The sequence below is a fragment of the Danio rerio genome, chromosome 5 (genome assembly GCF_052040795.2).
Source record: "Danio rerio strain M-AB ecotype USA chromosome 5, GRCz13ab, whole genome shotgun sequence".
NCBI classification, from domain to species: domain Eukaryota; kingdom Metazoa; phylum Chordata; class Actinopteri; order Cypriniformes; family Danionidae; genus Danio; species Danio rerio.
The window spans coordinates 12,185,001-12,200,801 of record NC_141025.1 but is presented as its reverse complement, the minus strand read 5'-3'; the positions used below and the strand labels follow the sequence as shown (position 1 = coordinate 12,200,801).

At 36.5% G+C, this 15,801-nt stretch overlaps 1 protein-coding gene and 1 long non-coding RNA gene across 19 annotated transcripts in view; one reads left to right on the top strand and one right to left on the bottom strand.

The window, feature by feature from the left end:
* LOC141385763 (uncharacterized) overlaps positions 1 to 15,801 on the top strand; it is a 163,528-nt gene that overhangs the window by 100,218 nt on the left and 47,509 nt on the right. For 17 of the 18 annotated variants that reach the window (XR_015490842.1, XR_015490849.1, XR_015490839.1 and 14 more), the window contains one exon: positions 10,813 to 11,586. The exons of the other annotated variant lie outside the window; for it this stretch is intronic. This is a non-coding gene — a long non-coding RNA (uncharacterized LOC141385763). Of the gene's footprint in view, positions 1 to 10,812; positions 11,587 to 15,801 lie in introns of those variants that run through there. 18 annotated transcript variants of the gene reach the window in all.
* scarf2 (scavenger receptor class F, member 2) overlaps positions 871 to 15,801 on the bottom strand; it is a 75,950-nt gene continuing 61,019 nt past the window's right edge. The window contains exons 10-11 of the mRNA XM_087253159.1: positions 10,830 to 10,979; positions 871 to 6,688 (exon numbers count right to left, since the gene is read on the bottom strand). Of these exons, the coding sequence (XP_087109285.1) occupies positions 5,604 to 6,688; positions 10,830 to 10,979 (1,235 nt within the window). The 3' untranslated portion in view covers positions 871 to 5,603. The remainder of the gene's footprint in view (positions 6,689 to 10,829; positions 10,980 to 15,801) is intronic.

The following is a 15,801-nucleotide window of genomic DNA, read 5'->3' as shown; positions in this document are numbered from 1 at the left end:
CTCGGGAGGCTTTTTCAGTTCATTCATAACCATTTTGTATAATGTTATTATTATTAGCAGTATTATTTATTATGTCCATATTTATATTTGTTTTATTAAAAACAAGCTTAGATTTGCCCACCTGTCAGGTTTTAGACCATATGGGGCACAGCATGTGTTTTAGGATATAACTCAGGTTTTTGAGCACATTTTGTTATTATTGTTCATTTATTCATTTGCTGGAAATTAGAACTGAATTTAGAAATAGTTTTAAAACGAATATTTGCGCTTAACAAACAAAATTAATTATTTATAGACTAATTGATGTGCGTAAAGGTTTCCCTATCCAAGAGCGAAAGTGAAAGTCCATTACCTCTCATTCTCACGCAGTAGATGCTCTGTTTAACTGATTTCTGTTAAAAAACTGTCAACTGTTAACTGTTTGCTTGTGAAATGCTCATTTTTTCCACTTAGACTTACTTTGGGTCCTGTAAATAGCGAATGCGCTCTTGGTGCGACGCAGCTGGCTCTTAAAGGGAATGGGAGATGAGACTAATTGGTTTATTCTCAAAACACACCTATAACTCATTAAGAAAATAAACTCAACCCTTTTAGACCATGCGCCGCGGCGCAAAGCAGATTTCCCGTCCTTAAATTAGCAAAAACGCGTCCTGACACGCCCTGAAAGCGTTTGCGCCCTGCATTTTGCACTCTGTGCATGGACCGTCAAAATAGAGCCCATTGTGTTTAAAGGGATAGTTCACCCAAATATTCTAAAATAACTTTCATGTTGCTCCAAATCCCTAAGACCTTCATTAAAAGTCAAACACAACATATCCAAATGTTCAGATCTAGTGAAGGGAGAGCCATGTAATATGTTAACTCTCTAGATTTATGAGCTACAGGTTTGCTTTTATTTCAAATACGGTAACTGAACAACCACACATCAAGCAATCAACACAAACTCCAAACAATCAGGACAAAAGAAATGGACTTAATGTGTGTTATTGATAATGCTCCATATTTTTTTTTTATAGCCGAGCTCCAGTCAAAAGATGTCTCTGAAGTCAAGAGCAGAGAAAAATCTGTTGTTTATACTTCTGTAAATCATATACTGCGACTGGTAATGTGAATTCGTGCAAAAAAACATGAAAAGTAGTTTTTTTGTCGTATGTAAAGAAAGGCAGTACGAACAAACACAACATGCATAGATATTTAACCAATCACTGACCTCTGCATCATGCAGTTTATCGTTCATTAAAAAAAAAAAACAATAACATCCACAGAGAAACGTGAAGACGTTGAGGGATATTTCAATGATAAAAATCAAACGTACCTGATGTTTATACAAACAACAACAACAAAGAATGTAATCAAATTTGAAAACCAGTTCATTTGACACACAAATAAAGCAGGATATAAGTTGTATAAGCACAGCTTACCGATGAAGGTACAAATATTATTACAAAATATCTTAGCATGTAGAAAAATAGAAGGTACCATAAGAAGGAAATGGCAGTTACTGTACACAATGTCAAATTTTGTGGAGAAGAAAATATATATAAATGCTGTAGGCACATTTAATTCGCAGCTCTTCATCAAAATGTAGGCATTCATACATGTTTTAGTCAACTATTACTGCATTTCTTTCTTTCATTTTTTTAGAATTATTTTGGTGTAATGCTAAAATATTTGCAAGTGCTCTGGGGTGTTTCAGATCGAAACCAAAAAAACTTAATACACTGCAAAAAAAAAAAAAAAAAATCCATAAATTAGCAGTTTTCTGTATTTTTTCATTAATTTTATTTCTTTTGTCCCATTTATTTATTGCATTATGGGATCTTGATCTTTCTTCCAGCATTTTTATCCTTAACGTTTGAAAAAAAAAAGTGACTTTTATTAACATTTTTAATAGTTTAAAGTGATTTATTGTATGGGTTGGTGTATATTACGCGACAAACCCTTGTAATAAACTCCCAGTACGTTTTCTGTTATTTTACAGACTTATTTCTCTACATATTATATCTTTGTTGTTTTAAACTACTAACATGACAATAAAAGTCACTTTGTTCAACTGTAGGGTTGAATTTTTAGCATCAAAAGTCATCAGAGATCAAGATCTCATAATGCAATTCACAACTCTAAATAAATGGAAAACAATATATACGAAAACATTTATTTTATTTATTTTTTTACAGTGTAGTCATGAACTGATTGTATACATAAATCTTAGGAATTAATGCTCCCGTCTTTCAGGCCTTATGATTGTATCTGTGGCAGGTTAAGTATTGCTTCTTTGGTAAATAATGTTTGTAAGGCCTACAGCTACAGATGAGATGGCCAGTTTTAGTGTCTGCATCAAAATGAAATGAAAAAATGTAAAGTTATACACATAGAAAGCATTTTACATGCAATTAAAGCAAATCTTTTGTGACAGATGTGTTCTGTTCCATCGTCATTCAGCGTAAATGATATATTAATGTAAAAATGAAATGACATATTACTTATTCTTACCTGTACTTGTTATAAAGCAGTATATAAATATATAAGCACTCATACGAAATTTTATACGTTTAAATTACTAAAAAAATTTATTTTTTCTGACAAATGTGTAACATCTAGTGGTTTAAATGATAGTGGCAAAGTATAAAGATGCAAATGACAGTTAATTCATTTACTGAGGCTGCACTGGATTCTTTAATATGGTTTTTCCCCAAGGATATTAACTATTGTTACACTGTATGGAAATTCAGCGAGTGTATTCTGTAAAACATGGTCAAAAATGTATGACAATTTTCAGCTTTGTCCCATATATATTTACACTACCTGACAAAAGTCTTGTTGCCTATCCAAGTTTTAAGAACAACACATAATAACTTGACTTCTAGTCGATCATTTGGTATCAGAAGTGGCTTGTATGAAAGACAAAGGCCCCTAGATTACGCTTATTTTAGCAAAATAAAATATGATCATGCCTTGATTTTAATTATTTAATTAGGACAGTAAGGTCTGACTTTGCTTAGACAAAAGTCATTTAACAGAAATAATTAACAGTATAGAATATAAAGTCATGGTGCAGTGGAAAAAGAATGAATATTGTGTATGACTCCCATGAGCTTGGAGGACTGCATCCATACATCTCTGCAATGACTCAAATCACGTATTAATAAAGTCATCTGGAATGGTAAAGAAAGTGTTCTTGCAGGACTCCCAGCATTCATCAAGATCCTTTGGATTCATCTTTAAAGCCTCCATCTTACCCCAGACATGCTCAATAATGTTTAGTGCTGGTGACTGGGCTGGCCAATCCTGGAGCACCTTGACCTTCTTTGCTTTGAACTTTGATTTGGAGGCTGAAGTATGTGAAGGAGCGCTATCCTGCTGAAGAATTTGCACTCTCCTGTGGTTTGTAATGTAATGGGCAGCACAAATGTCTTGATATCTCAGGCTGTTGATGTTGCCATCCACTGTGCAGATCTCTCGCATGCCCCCATACTGAATGTAACCCCAAACCATGATTTTTCCTTTCACCAAACTTGACTGATTTCTGTGAGAATCTTGGGTCCATGCGAGTTCCAATAGATCTTCTGCAGTATTTGTGAGGATTGGGATGCAGCTCAACAGATGATTCATCTGAAAAAACCTTCTGCCACTTTTCCAAATGATCAACTAGAAGTCAAGTTATTATTTGTTGCTCTTGCAACTGGAATCAACGACAAGACTTTTTTCAGGTAGTGCCAACTATGGCAGTTATGTAAAACAAATATTTCCTAAAATGCTCCTTTCTAATGCCAAAGTTACTATGCACCTTTGGTCATGTATAGATAAGCATGTGAGATATGCAAGAAAGCTCAATGATTGAGATATAAGGTAGTTACTAAAGAATTATTTATTTAAGTGCTGATTTTACATTTTTGGAACTAATAATAGCTTATAGACAGCCTGAATGCCAGCAGAAATTGACTTGGGGCCTGTATCCACCAAAGCATTTTTATCCCAGAGAATGTTTTGTTTGTAATCATTTCCAATGGAAGTGCTGCGAATTCGGAAGTCAATAAAAAGTGAAGCCAAAATGTTAAAAGTAGTTTGGGGCCTGTGCTGTTTATCACAAAAAAGGGGGCACAGTATTGAAAAACTACACTGAAAAAAGTGTTGCATGCAGAACTGTTGCAAACAATTTATTTGTGTTGAATTTAAACAAACAAATTCAGTTTAATAATGTTCAACTTAATTTGTTTGTTTAAATTCAACACAAATAAATTGTTTACAACCACTTAACGTAAAAAAATTGAGTAAATCCAAGGAATCATCTCTGAATAATTTCTATTTCAGTGTACCAGCTCTACTAAACTGTTTTTATAGCATCAAAACATTAGAAAAACAAACTTCGGATCTAGAGGGTAAGGGTTGTTGGTCAATCCAGCCTCTCTTCAATCCCCAGGGCTCTGCACTAAATTCGGTAACACTTTATTTTGATGGTCCATTTGAGTATTAGTAGACTGTCTGCTTAATATCTGTTGATACTGCTGCTAAACACACATTTAACTGACTATATGAAACTTTGCAAGTACATGTCAACTTACACTAAGCCATAACCCCAACCTAACAGTCAACTTATAATCCATTGAGAATTAGTTGGCATGTAAATGCAATGTGACTTAAATTCAACAAACGGACCATCAAAATAAAGTGTGACCAAAACTTCACCCCCAAAAAAACATTACAAGTGGCTAAGATTAAGATTGTTTTGGAAGTGTTATTGCAGAGCAACACAAACAGCACACAGAAGTATAAATGCATTGCTACGTGCAAGGCATGCGCCGTGGGTCATAACAATTGATAATAATTATCAGATGTTTTTGGTGACCGACAAATTCAGTGCATCCCTAAAAATGCAGCATCACACAAGTGCATATTCACCTGGCTTTGGTGGACTTCCTTCAAGCAAATCTATTTGATACTTCATTAGGACTAAAACGAATGTGTTACTGAGTATTTTATAGGAACAATTAAATCAAACTTCACTGTTTTGATTCAGCAGCAAATATATGTATGTCCCTGTGGATTAGCAAGAGTCAATTTAAGCTTAAAAAGCATGATGCTAGGTGCAGCATTGATGAACATAAGTGTCATTGAACCAAAGCAAACTATTTCCTTCATGACATCTATTAAAAGATATTGAATATACTTGTGTATATGGCCTGAGATTTAATATCTGCATCATTCCTCCTGTACCTTTAAAGTACCTTTGATTCATACTTTACACCTCTGAATACCGTGCTAAATACAAACCTTTCAGACAAACAAACCTGCTTATCAAACAATGCATAAAGAAGCGTTGGGAAATTTGGTGGAGTAATGCATACGTGAAACTGAGAGCGTACAAAAATGAGCTTATTAAATGCATTTACTCTTCCTTTTTTTAAGCCTTGACGTTGTTTCCGATTCCAGGACTTCAAAGAGTTAGCAAGAACCGCGATCCTTCAAAATATTAAATCCTAAAAGCAGCTCATCCGTATAAAAGAAACCAAAAATCCATCCAATTCCTATATAGTTTGAAACAAAAGAATAGAGAAAGTGTACGTTTGTAATCGTTCTCAAAAATGAGCGCACCAAACATGGATCTATTTGACAGTCTGAGGTGGCATAATGGCCGTCTTTGGAGCGGTTTTGCCTTCCGTCTCTGGCGTTCCCTCCTTTCCTTTCTTCCTCGGTGGTTTTTTGATGGGTGTTTTCCTGGGTGTGGCGTCTCCTTCAACTCTGGTCCCATTGAGCCCTTGTTTTTCTGGGCTTTTGGCTTCAGGAGTAGAGTCTGAAATAGGAGCCACCATCTTCTGGAGGTTGCTGGAAGTGGGAAGAAGGGGCTTGTTGGTCCCGGTTGCGGAGCGTTTGGTTTTTTGAGGTGGCGTGGGTTTCTCTCGGTTGGCTTGAGGTGTTGAGACGCCGTTGGGTTTGATGCCCACTGTGAGACCCTCATTTCGGTTAAGGCTTTGGGTTTTTTCTTTTAGCTGAGCCGCGAGTAGCGTGGCGGCCTCAGAGTTCATGTGTGGATGCATGATTTTCGGGCTCTTGGGTGGATCTTTATTGGCGTCATTAGTTTTCTTATCTGAATGGAAGTTTCCGATCTTCTTCAGGGCGTTCTGGAATGTTCCGTTGAGATGCTCAATGGTGTCCGAAGCTTTGTGAGAGATGCTTTTGCTAGGGGATTCGTCTGCTTTTTTATTATCCTGATGCTTTTCCCGGTTCTTGCTGGATCTCTCCTTCGATCTCTGCTTCTCGTCACCCTTTCCAGAACCTTCAGAGCTGTTCTTCTTTTCTTTTTGTGGTGAAGGAGTCTCTGGTGGGTTGTTTCCAGATGTTCCGTGGATCCAGGACACCTTTGGTTTGGTGGAAGGGTCTGGAGGACGAGGTTTGGTCTTCTCTTTGGTCTTCTCTGGCGAGGCGCTGTCGTCGTCCTCTTTGGAGTGTTTGGAAAGGCGGGCGACATGGGCGTAAACGGCTGCGATGGTGGACTCAGAACCGCTGGTGGAGCACTCACTGTCGGAAGACTTGAGCAGAGGCTGCTCCGTCCCATCGCTTACAAATGTTTTTGTGGGTTCTCTTGTCTCTTTGAGGGATGTGTACTCGCCTGCGTCGTCCTCATTAGGTGTCGATGATGTTTCTGGAATGGCACTAGAACTGCGCTTTTCACAACTTTCGTTTGTAGTCTCTGCAAGAAAAATGGGAGTAAATGAATGACTTTAATGAAGACATCTGAAAATAAACTGGACATAATATCAGGCAATTTTTTAATATCTTTTTGACATTCATCATTGTTTGATTAGTCTGAAAATTATAACCGTATATAATTTTAGTGTGTAAGATTGGTACATTACTTGGGTTGGGTATCGTTTGGGGTGATTTCAATACCGGTGCAACATTGATACTTTTAAAACGGTGTCTGAACAAATACTTTTGAGCCACAATTATTTGACAAAAATATTTTAATCAAAATAAATTTATTATTAAATTGTTCATTTATAATAAGTTTAAATTAAACATCAATTCATATTTTATATATTTTAATTGCATTTATATATTTCTTTTGATCATTTGTTTGTTAGCATGAATGCAAGATTTACATTATACAATTAACATTACCTTTCTACTAACCTGTGGAAGGCTGTCAGGAAGGTTGTTTTTCAAGGGTTGGGGCTTGTGATCATGTTTACATGGATGTTAGTAATCTATTATTGCCTTATTAAACGATTTGCCTTAATCTGAACAAGACAATAAATGAGTTACTTTTTTGAAGTTTTCATTTCATGATTTCATGTTAAATGTTATTGAAAATAGATTGATTAACGTCATTGCGTCACCAGCCTATTTCCTTCGCAGTTTCAGGTAATTTTAATTTAACATTTGTTGACTTTCACTTCAGTTTGGCAGTTTCACTTTTATTCAGCAACAAACTGAGGTATTGAATGAGAATATGAAGTAAGGACTGGTGGAGGAGTGTTGTTTCAATCGAATGTGATACCGCACGCCAAATAAAAAGAAAAAACCTCCGCAGTTCATGACTTTGGTGTCTGTGGTCCTTTAAGGTAATCAAAAATAGCTGTTTACATGGTAGACTCTTAATCAGAGTATTGTCTTAATCTTGTTAAAATCTGAGTATTGGTGTCCATGTAAACTTGCTCACGAGCAAAAGCCCAGACCTAAATCTTATTAAACATCTCTGGAGAGATCTGAAAATGGCTGTATACTGTCGCTTCCTATCCAACCTGATAGAGCTTGAGAGGTACTGCAAAGAGGAATGGGCAAAAATTCCCAAAGACAGGTGTGGCAAGCTTGTGGCATCATATTCAAAAAGACTTGAGGCTGTAATTCCTGCCAAAGGTGCATCAACAAAGTATTGAGCAAAGGCTGTAAATACTTCTGTACATGTGATTTTTTTTCAGGTTTTTTATTTTTAATAAATTTGCAACAATTTCAAAAAAATCTTTTTTTCCACATCGTCATTATGGGGTATTTTGTGTAGAAAATGGAGGAAATGAATGAATTGAATCCATTTTGGAATAAGGCTGTAACAAACAAATTTGGAAAAACTGAAGCGCTATCAATACTTAGCTATATATATATATATATATATATGTATATATATATATGTATATATATTAGGGATGTGCGGAGCAGCCGGTATTTGTATTTGTTGAGGGGGGAAAAGTATTTGTATTTGTATTTGTATTCGAGTAAAATTCAAAATGGCGCAAAAATATATATTTTTTCTATTACACTTCTAATTTACGTTATAGTGAAAGTATTGTTTAATTATACCCATTAAATAAATTATAGATATGCAATATTGGTTGTTGTTTTTGAACATGTGACACGAAATGTTATTGAAAAGATAATAACATAGAAGCCATTATCTCATCCATGGTTAAACCAACAACTAATAAAATACCATTGTGAATATTATGAACCCCACCACCACCGTTCTTGTTGACACTGAATAGACAGAATAACAATAATACTTCAAACAAACAAAAAACAATAATACTTAAAATACTTAAAAACGAATAATACTTTAAAAAAACTGTTCTTCTTCTGAAAGAACTTCTTTCCAATGGACAGAATTCCTAAAACTAAAATTAACTAAATAAATCTAAATAAAACCCTGCCTGGGAGATCTGGCAGAACAAAAGTATTCTATATAATACTAAAAGATACAGCACTGCTATTGTCATCTGCCTGCCACAAAAAAGACACAAAGTTTGTTTGTTTGTTTTTTTTTTGACTTGCTGGGGCAGAATGTGGCTGTGTTGATGGTTTGATGCTTGTGGAGGATTTAGCAGAACATAGCTGTGCTGATTGAGGGGATTGATGCTTGTGGGGGTTCACAGACAGTATCAGGAGAGGATGCTTTTAGCGCATGTGATAATACATTACATAGAAGGTTGCGCGGTGGCACAGTGAGTAGCACTGTCGCCTCACAGCAAGAAGGTTGCTGGTTCGAGCCCCGACTGGGTTCTCCCCATGTTGGCGTGGGTTTCCTCCGGGTGCTCCGGTTTCCCCCACAGTCCAAACACATGCAATACAGGTGAATTGGGTAAGCTAAATTGTCCCTATTGTATGTGTGTGAAAGGGAGTGTATGGATGTTTCCCAGTGCTGGGTAGCAGCTGGAAGGGCAGCCACTGCGTAAAACATATGCTGGATAAATTGGTGGTTCATTCCACTGTGGCAGCCTCAGATTGATAAAGGGACTAAGCCGAAAAGAAATGAATGATTATGGATAGAAGATGTTGACAGATGTTTAATATCTCTGCCTCTGCGGATTTCACTTTTGTAAACATTATACAGTATCACTTTGTTTTATCTGTAGCTCCACTGACTGTAAAATGCTTCCACACAGAACATGAAGGTTTTTTTTTTTTTTTTGACTGGTGGAGGACAAAGAAATGGCTCAGCAGTAGTCTTTTTCACTCTTTTTCTGGGTGCCCAAATGTATTTGAGCAGTTTCAAGTTAATAAAAAGTGACGGGAAGCTATGCTAAGGTTAACTAGCCTATAGCATATATCTTGCTGTCTGCAAAAGACAGTAATGTAGACGTACCATATAACTCCCATAAGTGCATACTATTCGACACAACTGCAAAAGCATTGTTTTAACCTTTATAAACGAACGTTAACGTTACTCTGTCAACAGTCTATTGTCTAAATTACTGCGCTAACAGAGCTAACATTGCGTAAACAGAGCACCCGGTTGCAGACGTCAATAATGTAATAGAATATCCCGATCAAACTCCGCTACAAGTTTATAAACTGCCTTTGGAATGCAATTAAGGTACAAAAATCTATTTAACAAAAATAGTGATGCAGTGAAGTATTTTTTTCGCTCAGCCGAGCCTTCTGTCTGTTGCTGTGGAGAAGCTTGTGCCAGACACCTTTTATCTCCGCCCCGCCCTCCGACTACTGACTGAGCGTCTCTCTCTCTCTCTCTCTCTCTCTCTCTCTCTCTCTCTCTCTCTCTCTCTCTCTCTCGGGCATGCACTGTGGTCTCATGAGGAAACGCTGCTTTTTGATGTAGTGTTTTTCTTGCTCCCGAATACAAATAATTTTTCAAGTATTTGTTCCAATCAAGTATTCGTAAAAACACGCTATTCGTGCCTTTCCGAATATTCCGCTATTCGGCTCCACCCTTAATATATATATATGTAATGCATATATATACACATACACACATTTTTTTTATTGTCTAGAGAGCAAGCTATAGTTATAGAATGACTTGCCTAATTACCCTAACTTGCCTATTTAACCTAGTTACGACTTTAAATGTAACTTTAAGCTAATTACTAGTGTCTTAAAAATATCTAGTCAAATATTAAATACTGTCATCATGGCAAAGATAAAAGAAACCAGTTATTAGAAAGGAGTTATTAAAACCTTAGGAGTTATTAAAAAATCTTTGTTTAACAGAAATTGGGTAAAATAATTCTGCATTTAACTGTACATTTGTACTCTACAGAAGTACTTCTTGTAACAACAAAAGAATATTTTATGCTTACAACCTCCAAAATTCACCATATCATCAAACAGTGCCACAGTATTTTCCTTAAAGTGCTTTTATATCAGTATTTCAGCATCTCCCACGCCACAATTTGTGCAGAAACTCCTGAGTCACATCCTGAAAGCGCTGCATCAGCTGACTCGGCCATTTATAGCATTTAGAGTGTTTATTATCTCAATGCACGTGATAGACGCACCTACAGGGCAAATGTTTACTGCCGAATTGGGTCAATTGTCAAGAGATTTCTAAACTCCCTCAATCTCTTTTCCATGTTGTGCAAACAGATGCCTTATATCCTCACCTTCATGGGGTACGCAGTAAACCGGCCCGTCTTCGCTGTTCTCGAAGGAAGAGAAAGATTCCTGGGATGACCATGACGGAGAAGGCTGGTCCACCACAGATGGAGGCTCGATGATACTGTTGAAGGTGTTTTCAGGATCGTGGTGGGTGACTAAGGGTTTGGACAAGGGGGAAACAAAACAGAGAGGTCAGGTCAAATCAGTGGAGGACATTTCTTTGGGTTTCTCTTTGCACAAAGTGCTCATTGACGACGTGTGATGATGTTTGGGCTCTACTGGAGTCCACTTTAGTGGCTGACTGGGGCAAATAGTGGAGCGTGGAGAATCTGTATGATAGCCAGCATTGACTGAGTGAAACATCAGACTTCAAAAGCATGCTGGTATGGAATGATCTGCATGCCTCTGAAGACTTGGGAATTAGTTCTGGTGTGTACGGGTTAGGGTTAACACTGCTGTTTAAAGTTGGTTTGGTGCTTTTTAAATAACATAGATGTGATCTGGTAAAATGAATGCACATTCCCACCAACATTTTCTACCAACATAGACAGTTAATAAAATAATTTTTAGTTAAATAAAATCAGTACAAAATATCATTACAAAACAGTTTTATGTAGGATATATTAACAACATATGTATAATATAAAGGTATATACAAATTAAAGATTGAATGTATTTTTCCTGTATAACAATGAAGCACATTTATACAGTTTGTTATATAATTCATACAGAATCATTTTTATTTATTTATTTATACAGGGACCATGTACAACATGACACGTTGTGCCAGAGTTAGCTATAAAGCTAATTTACATCTGTAGTCCCTGGACAGGAAGTTGTAACAAATTTGAATTATATATATATATATATATATATATATATATATGTATGGGGCATTAGGAGCCACACAGACTGCAGGTTGAGCGCCCCCTGTTGGCCTCACTTACAATGTTACTTTCCTGTACAATGGAGATAATACTTTTGAAGGTAAAGGAAAATATTCTGTGTGTTTATTCATTCATTCATTTTCTTGTCGGCTTAGTCCCTTTATTAATTAAACCGCCAACTTATCCAGCACGTATTTACGAAGCGGATGCACTTCCAGCCGCAACTGATCTCTGGGAAACATCCACACACTCATACACACACTCATACACTGTGGACAATTTAGCCTACCCAATTCACCTGTACGCAGGGAGAACATGCAAACTCCTTACAGAAACGCTAACTGAGTTAAGGGTCGACCCAGCGACCTTCATGCTATGAGGCGACAGCACTACCTGCTGCGCCACTGCGTCGCCCCTGTGTGTTTAATTGCAGTATATTGTAACGAAAACAAGATGTTTTTAACTATTGAGTGCTCGTCTAACTAATGACGTAATGTGATTAATTGTAGAATAAGAGGGTGGAATGCGAGGATTGTCAAGCACCGAGTAAGACATTGTGCTGAAACGTTTGCGTTTTGCATCTCCTAACCATGTAAAATAAAACTGTCCAAAATAATTATTTAATTAATGCAAATCATAACCTTCTGAATAATATAAAAATAAAATAAATAAAATGTGGAAACTTGCAGAATTTGTTTTCTGATTGGCTACAAAACAAACCAGTTGTCCAATACCTTGTCTAGAAAACCTTTTTACCTAATTAAGCCTTTGAATTGCACATTAAGCTGAACTCTAGTGTCTTTGTATTATAATTAGTAAAATATAATGCACTGTCATCATGGCACATACAAAATTAATTACTTATTAAATCTATTATGTTTTTAAAATGTTGATTCCCCCCCCCCCCCCCCCCATTCAAACAGCACTTGAGAAATATTTCAAATTAATACATTTTATAGGAGAGCTAATCATCTTGCCTTCATAAATGTAGTAGGCAGAATTGCACACGGCATATTATGATATTGCATATTGACACATTTGTGCTTAATTCATGTCTATATAGTTTATGTGCTCAATTTATGCGTATTGCAGAAATACATGTGAAATAAAAGCCGATAGGGTGACATGGTGGCTCAGTGGTTAGCAGTGTTGCCTCACTGTAAGAAGGTCACTGGTTTGAGTTCCAGCTGGGTCAGTTGGCTTTTCTGTGTAGAGTTTGCATGTTCTCCCTGTGTTTGCATGGGTTTCCTCCGGGTGCTTCCGTTTCCCCCACAAGTCCAAAGAAATGCGGTACAGGTGAATTGAACAAACTAAATTGGCCATAGTGTATGTGTGCGAATGAATGTGTATGGGTGTTTCCCAGTACTGGGTTGCAGTTGGAAGGGCATATGCTGTGTAAAACATATGCTGGATAAGTTGGTGGTTCATTCCTCTGTGGCGACCCCTGATGAATAAAGGGATTAAGCTGAAGGAAAATGAATGAATGCAGATATTTACATATAGAAACTTGCATTTTTGTATTATGGAACAGCTTATAAGGAAATTAACTTACAAAGCAAAAGTATACAAATCATTGCGGTGATGACTTTTGGCCTGGTTCTCTGTGGTCCTAATGAAGGTCACGGTGGTTTTTCTCCCTTCCGCCCACTTACATGTGATGATGCATTCATGCTGACTTCGAAAAGATGGTCAGCTCGGGATTCCTGTGGTTTTTGCTGCTCACATCTACTCTAGTTCATCCTGGCTGAGAGGACATGCTAACCACATTATCTTGGCCTGGTTACGCCTGTCTCACACTGCTCTGTTGCCTATTTGGCTGTGCAAAACCTTCCAAGCAGGATCAGATATCCTCTTTTAAGTCTGCATGCGTTCAGAATTGACTTTATTTAGGTTTTATACACGTTAGAACTATGATTTTTTTTCTCTATATTTTTAACAACTTTTCCTTTTCAAGAAAGGCCACTCATCATTACCCATAATTCAGTCAGCTTCCGATGGATTAAAAAAAAGACTTGCTGGACACAATCAAAGATTGATTTTTGGCATTTTGGTTCAAACTCTAGCAGGGGTGTTCAAACTCGGTGCTGGAGGGCTGGTTTCCTGGAGAGTTTAGCTCCAACCCTAATCAAACAAACCTGAACCAGCTTATCAAGCTCTTACAAGATATATTAGAAACCTTCTGGCAGGTGTGTTGAAGCAATTGGAGCTCAACTCAGCAGCACACCGGCCCTCTAGGACTAAGTTTAGACACTCCTGCTCTATAAGGCCCCATTTACACTAATATGTTTTAGTTTTAAAGTGCTTAAGTTTTGCTACGGTTACGGCATCTATCCACACTTCCCCAGAGTTTTCGAGCCCTGAAAACTGAGTGTTTTGGAAACGCTGTGGAGGCCGTTTTGTTTTTAAAACACTGTGTGTTTCTAAGATGGGTGAAAATGGAGACATCTGAAAACGGAGGCATGGCACGTCTGATTGGGGATTTTTCTCAATATTAAGTACACAAAGTTCAATCTTGCATATATTCCTCGTAAATTCAGACTATACAAGTTTATAATAAACTCCCGTCGACAGGTCGGGTGAATCTTCAGATGTAACTGCAGTGTACTTTTATAACGTCGTTCACCCTGGCTACATTTCACTCTCTTAACTATAGAATGAAAACATTAAATAAAGTCTCTTTTAATTTTTATATTAACAAATTTAACTTAACAGACACCAAAAAAGTATGGCATTATGTAGACCTACATATTTATATGCCCGTCATCTTCACTTGATGCATATTTATAACAAAATGGAGCCTCTAACTGACTCCTTTCATTTTCTTTAAAAAATATGAAACGTTAGGCTCACTGTGTGGTTTTGACAGTATGTGCTTAGTGTCAGGCTGTATGCACACAGTAAAGATTATCAGAGGAAATGCATGGTAATATATCAAATAGCTGAATATAATAATCACTAAGCTGTCATTTTAATCATTCGTTCATTTTCTTTTCAGCTTAATCCCTTTATTAATCAGGGGTCGCCACACACATTTGGCTACACTCAGCTGGGCGGGTATGCTCAGAGCGCCTGCTAACTGCCTGGAGCTCAGACATGAGAATACGCTGAAGCAGCTTTCAGCACATGCCAGAATTCGTGTATGGTCATGTGATGCGGGTTTACAGCGCTATAGTGTGGGTGGAGAGTTGTTCAGAACTCAGTTGTGTGGACGCGTATTGTTTTCATTCTAAAACGCTGTTTTTAAACTAAAACTTATTAGTGTAAATGGGGCCGAAATTTAAGACATTTACAGTAAAGAAATTTTTAAGACCATTATAAATGAGATTTTAGACCCATAAAGGGCTAAGGAATTATTCAAATGGCCCAGATGGAAAAGTTTTATTTTCTCAATCAAAAATGATAATAAGAATTGATAACATTTAAAAATACAATAATACATTAATACTAAAGATTTTAATATTTGAGATTTCATTTATTAGCCAAATATTTTAAATATTGAGTAAAAACAAGCAAGCTCTACTTGGATCCACACACTTTTCAAAGATAAACTTTCTGTAAAATAAAAAAAGAACAAATGTTTTAAAAGTTTTAAAAACTATAATAAACTAAATCTATGCTCAACATTCTGTCCAGGCCGGGACCCTCAGCAGTAAATACATAAAGGGTGTTTAAAGAAATGTTATTGTAAGGAAAATAATTAAATTATTATGATAAATAGTTAAAAAAAATGTTTTTTTTTTTTTTATAAGTTTAGATGAGATGATTGTTGGTGATTCTATGGGTTTTGTCCAGATTTAGTAGCAATACATGAACAAGGGAAAACACAATACTTCAGTAAATTTAAGACTTTTTAAGGCCTTAAATTTGGACTTTGAGATTTAAGACTTTAAGACCCTGCAGAAACCCTGTTACACATGATTTTTGACTTTTTAAAATATGTAATGCAAATACATTTTTATTTTAATTAACTTTTTAGAAAAATTTTCTTTGACTTAGTACCTTGTATATCAGGGTTGCCACAGCAGAATGAATCGCCTACTATTCCAGCAAATGTTTTCCACAGCGATGTCCTACCAGCAATAACCCAGTA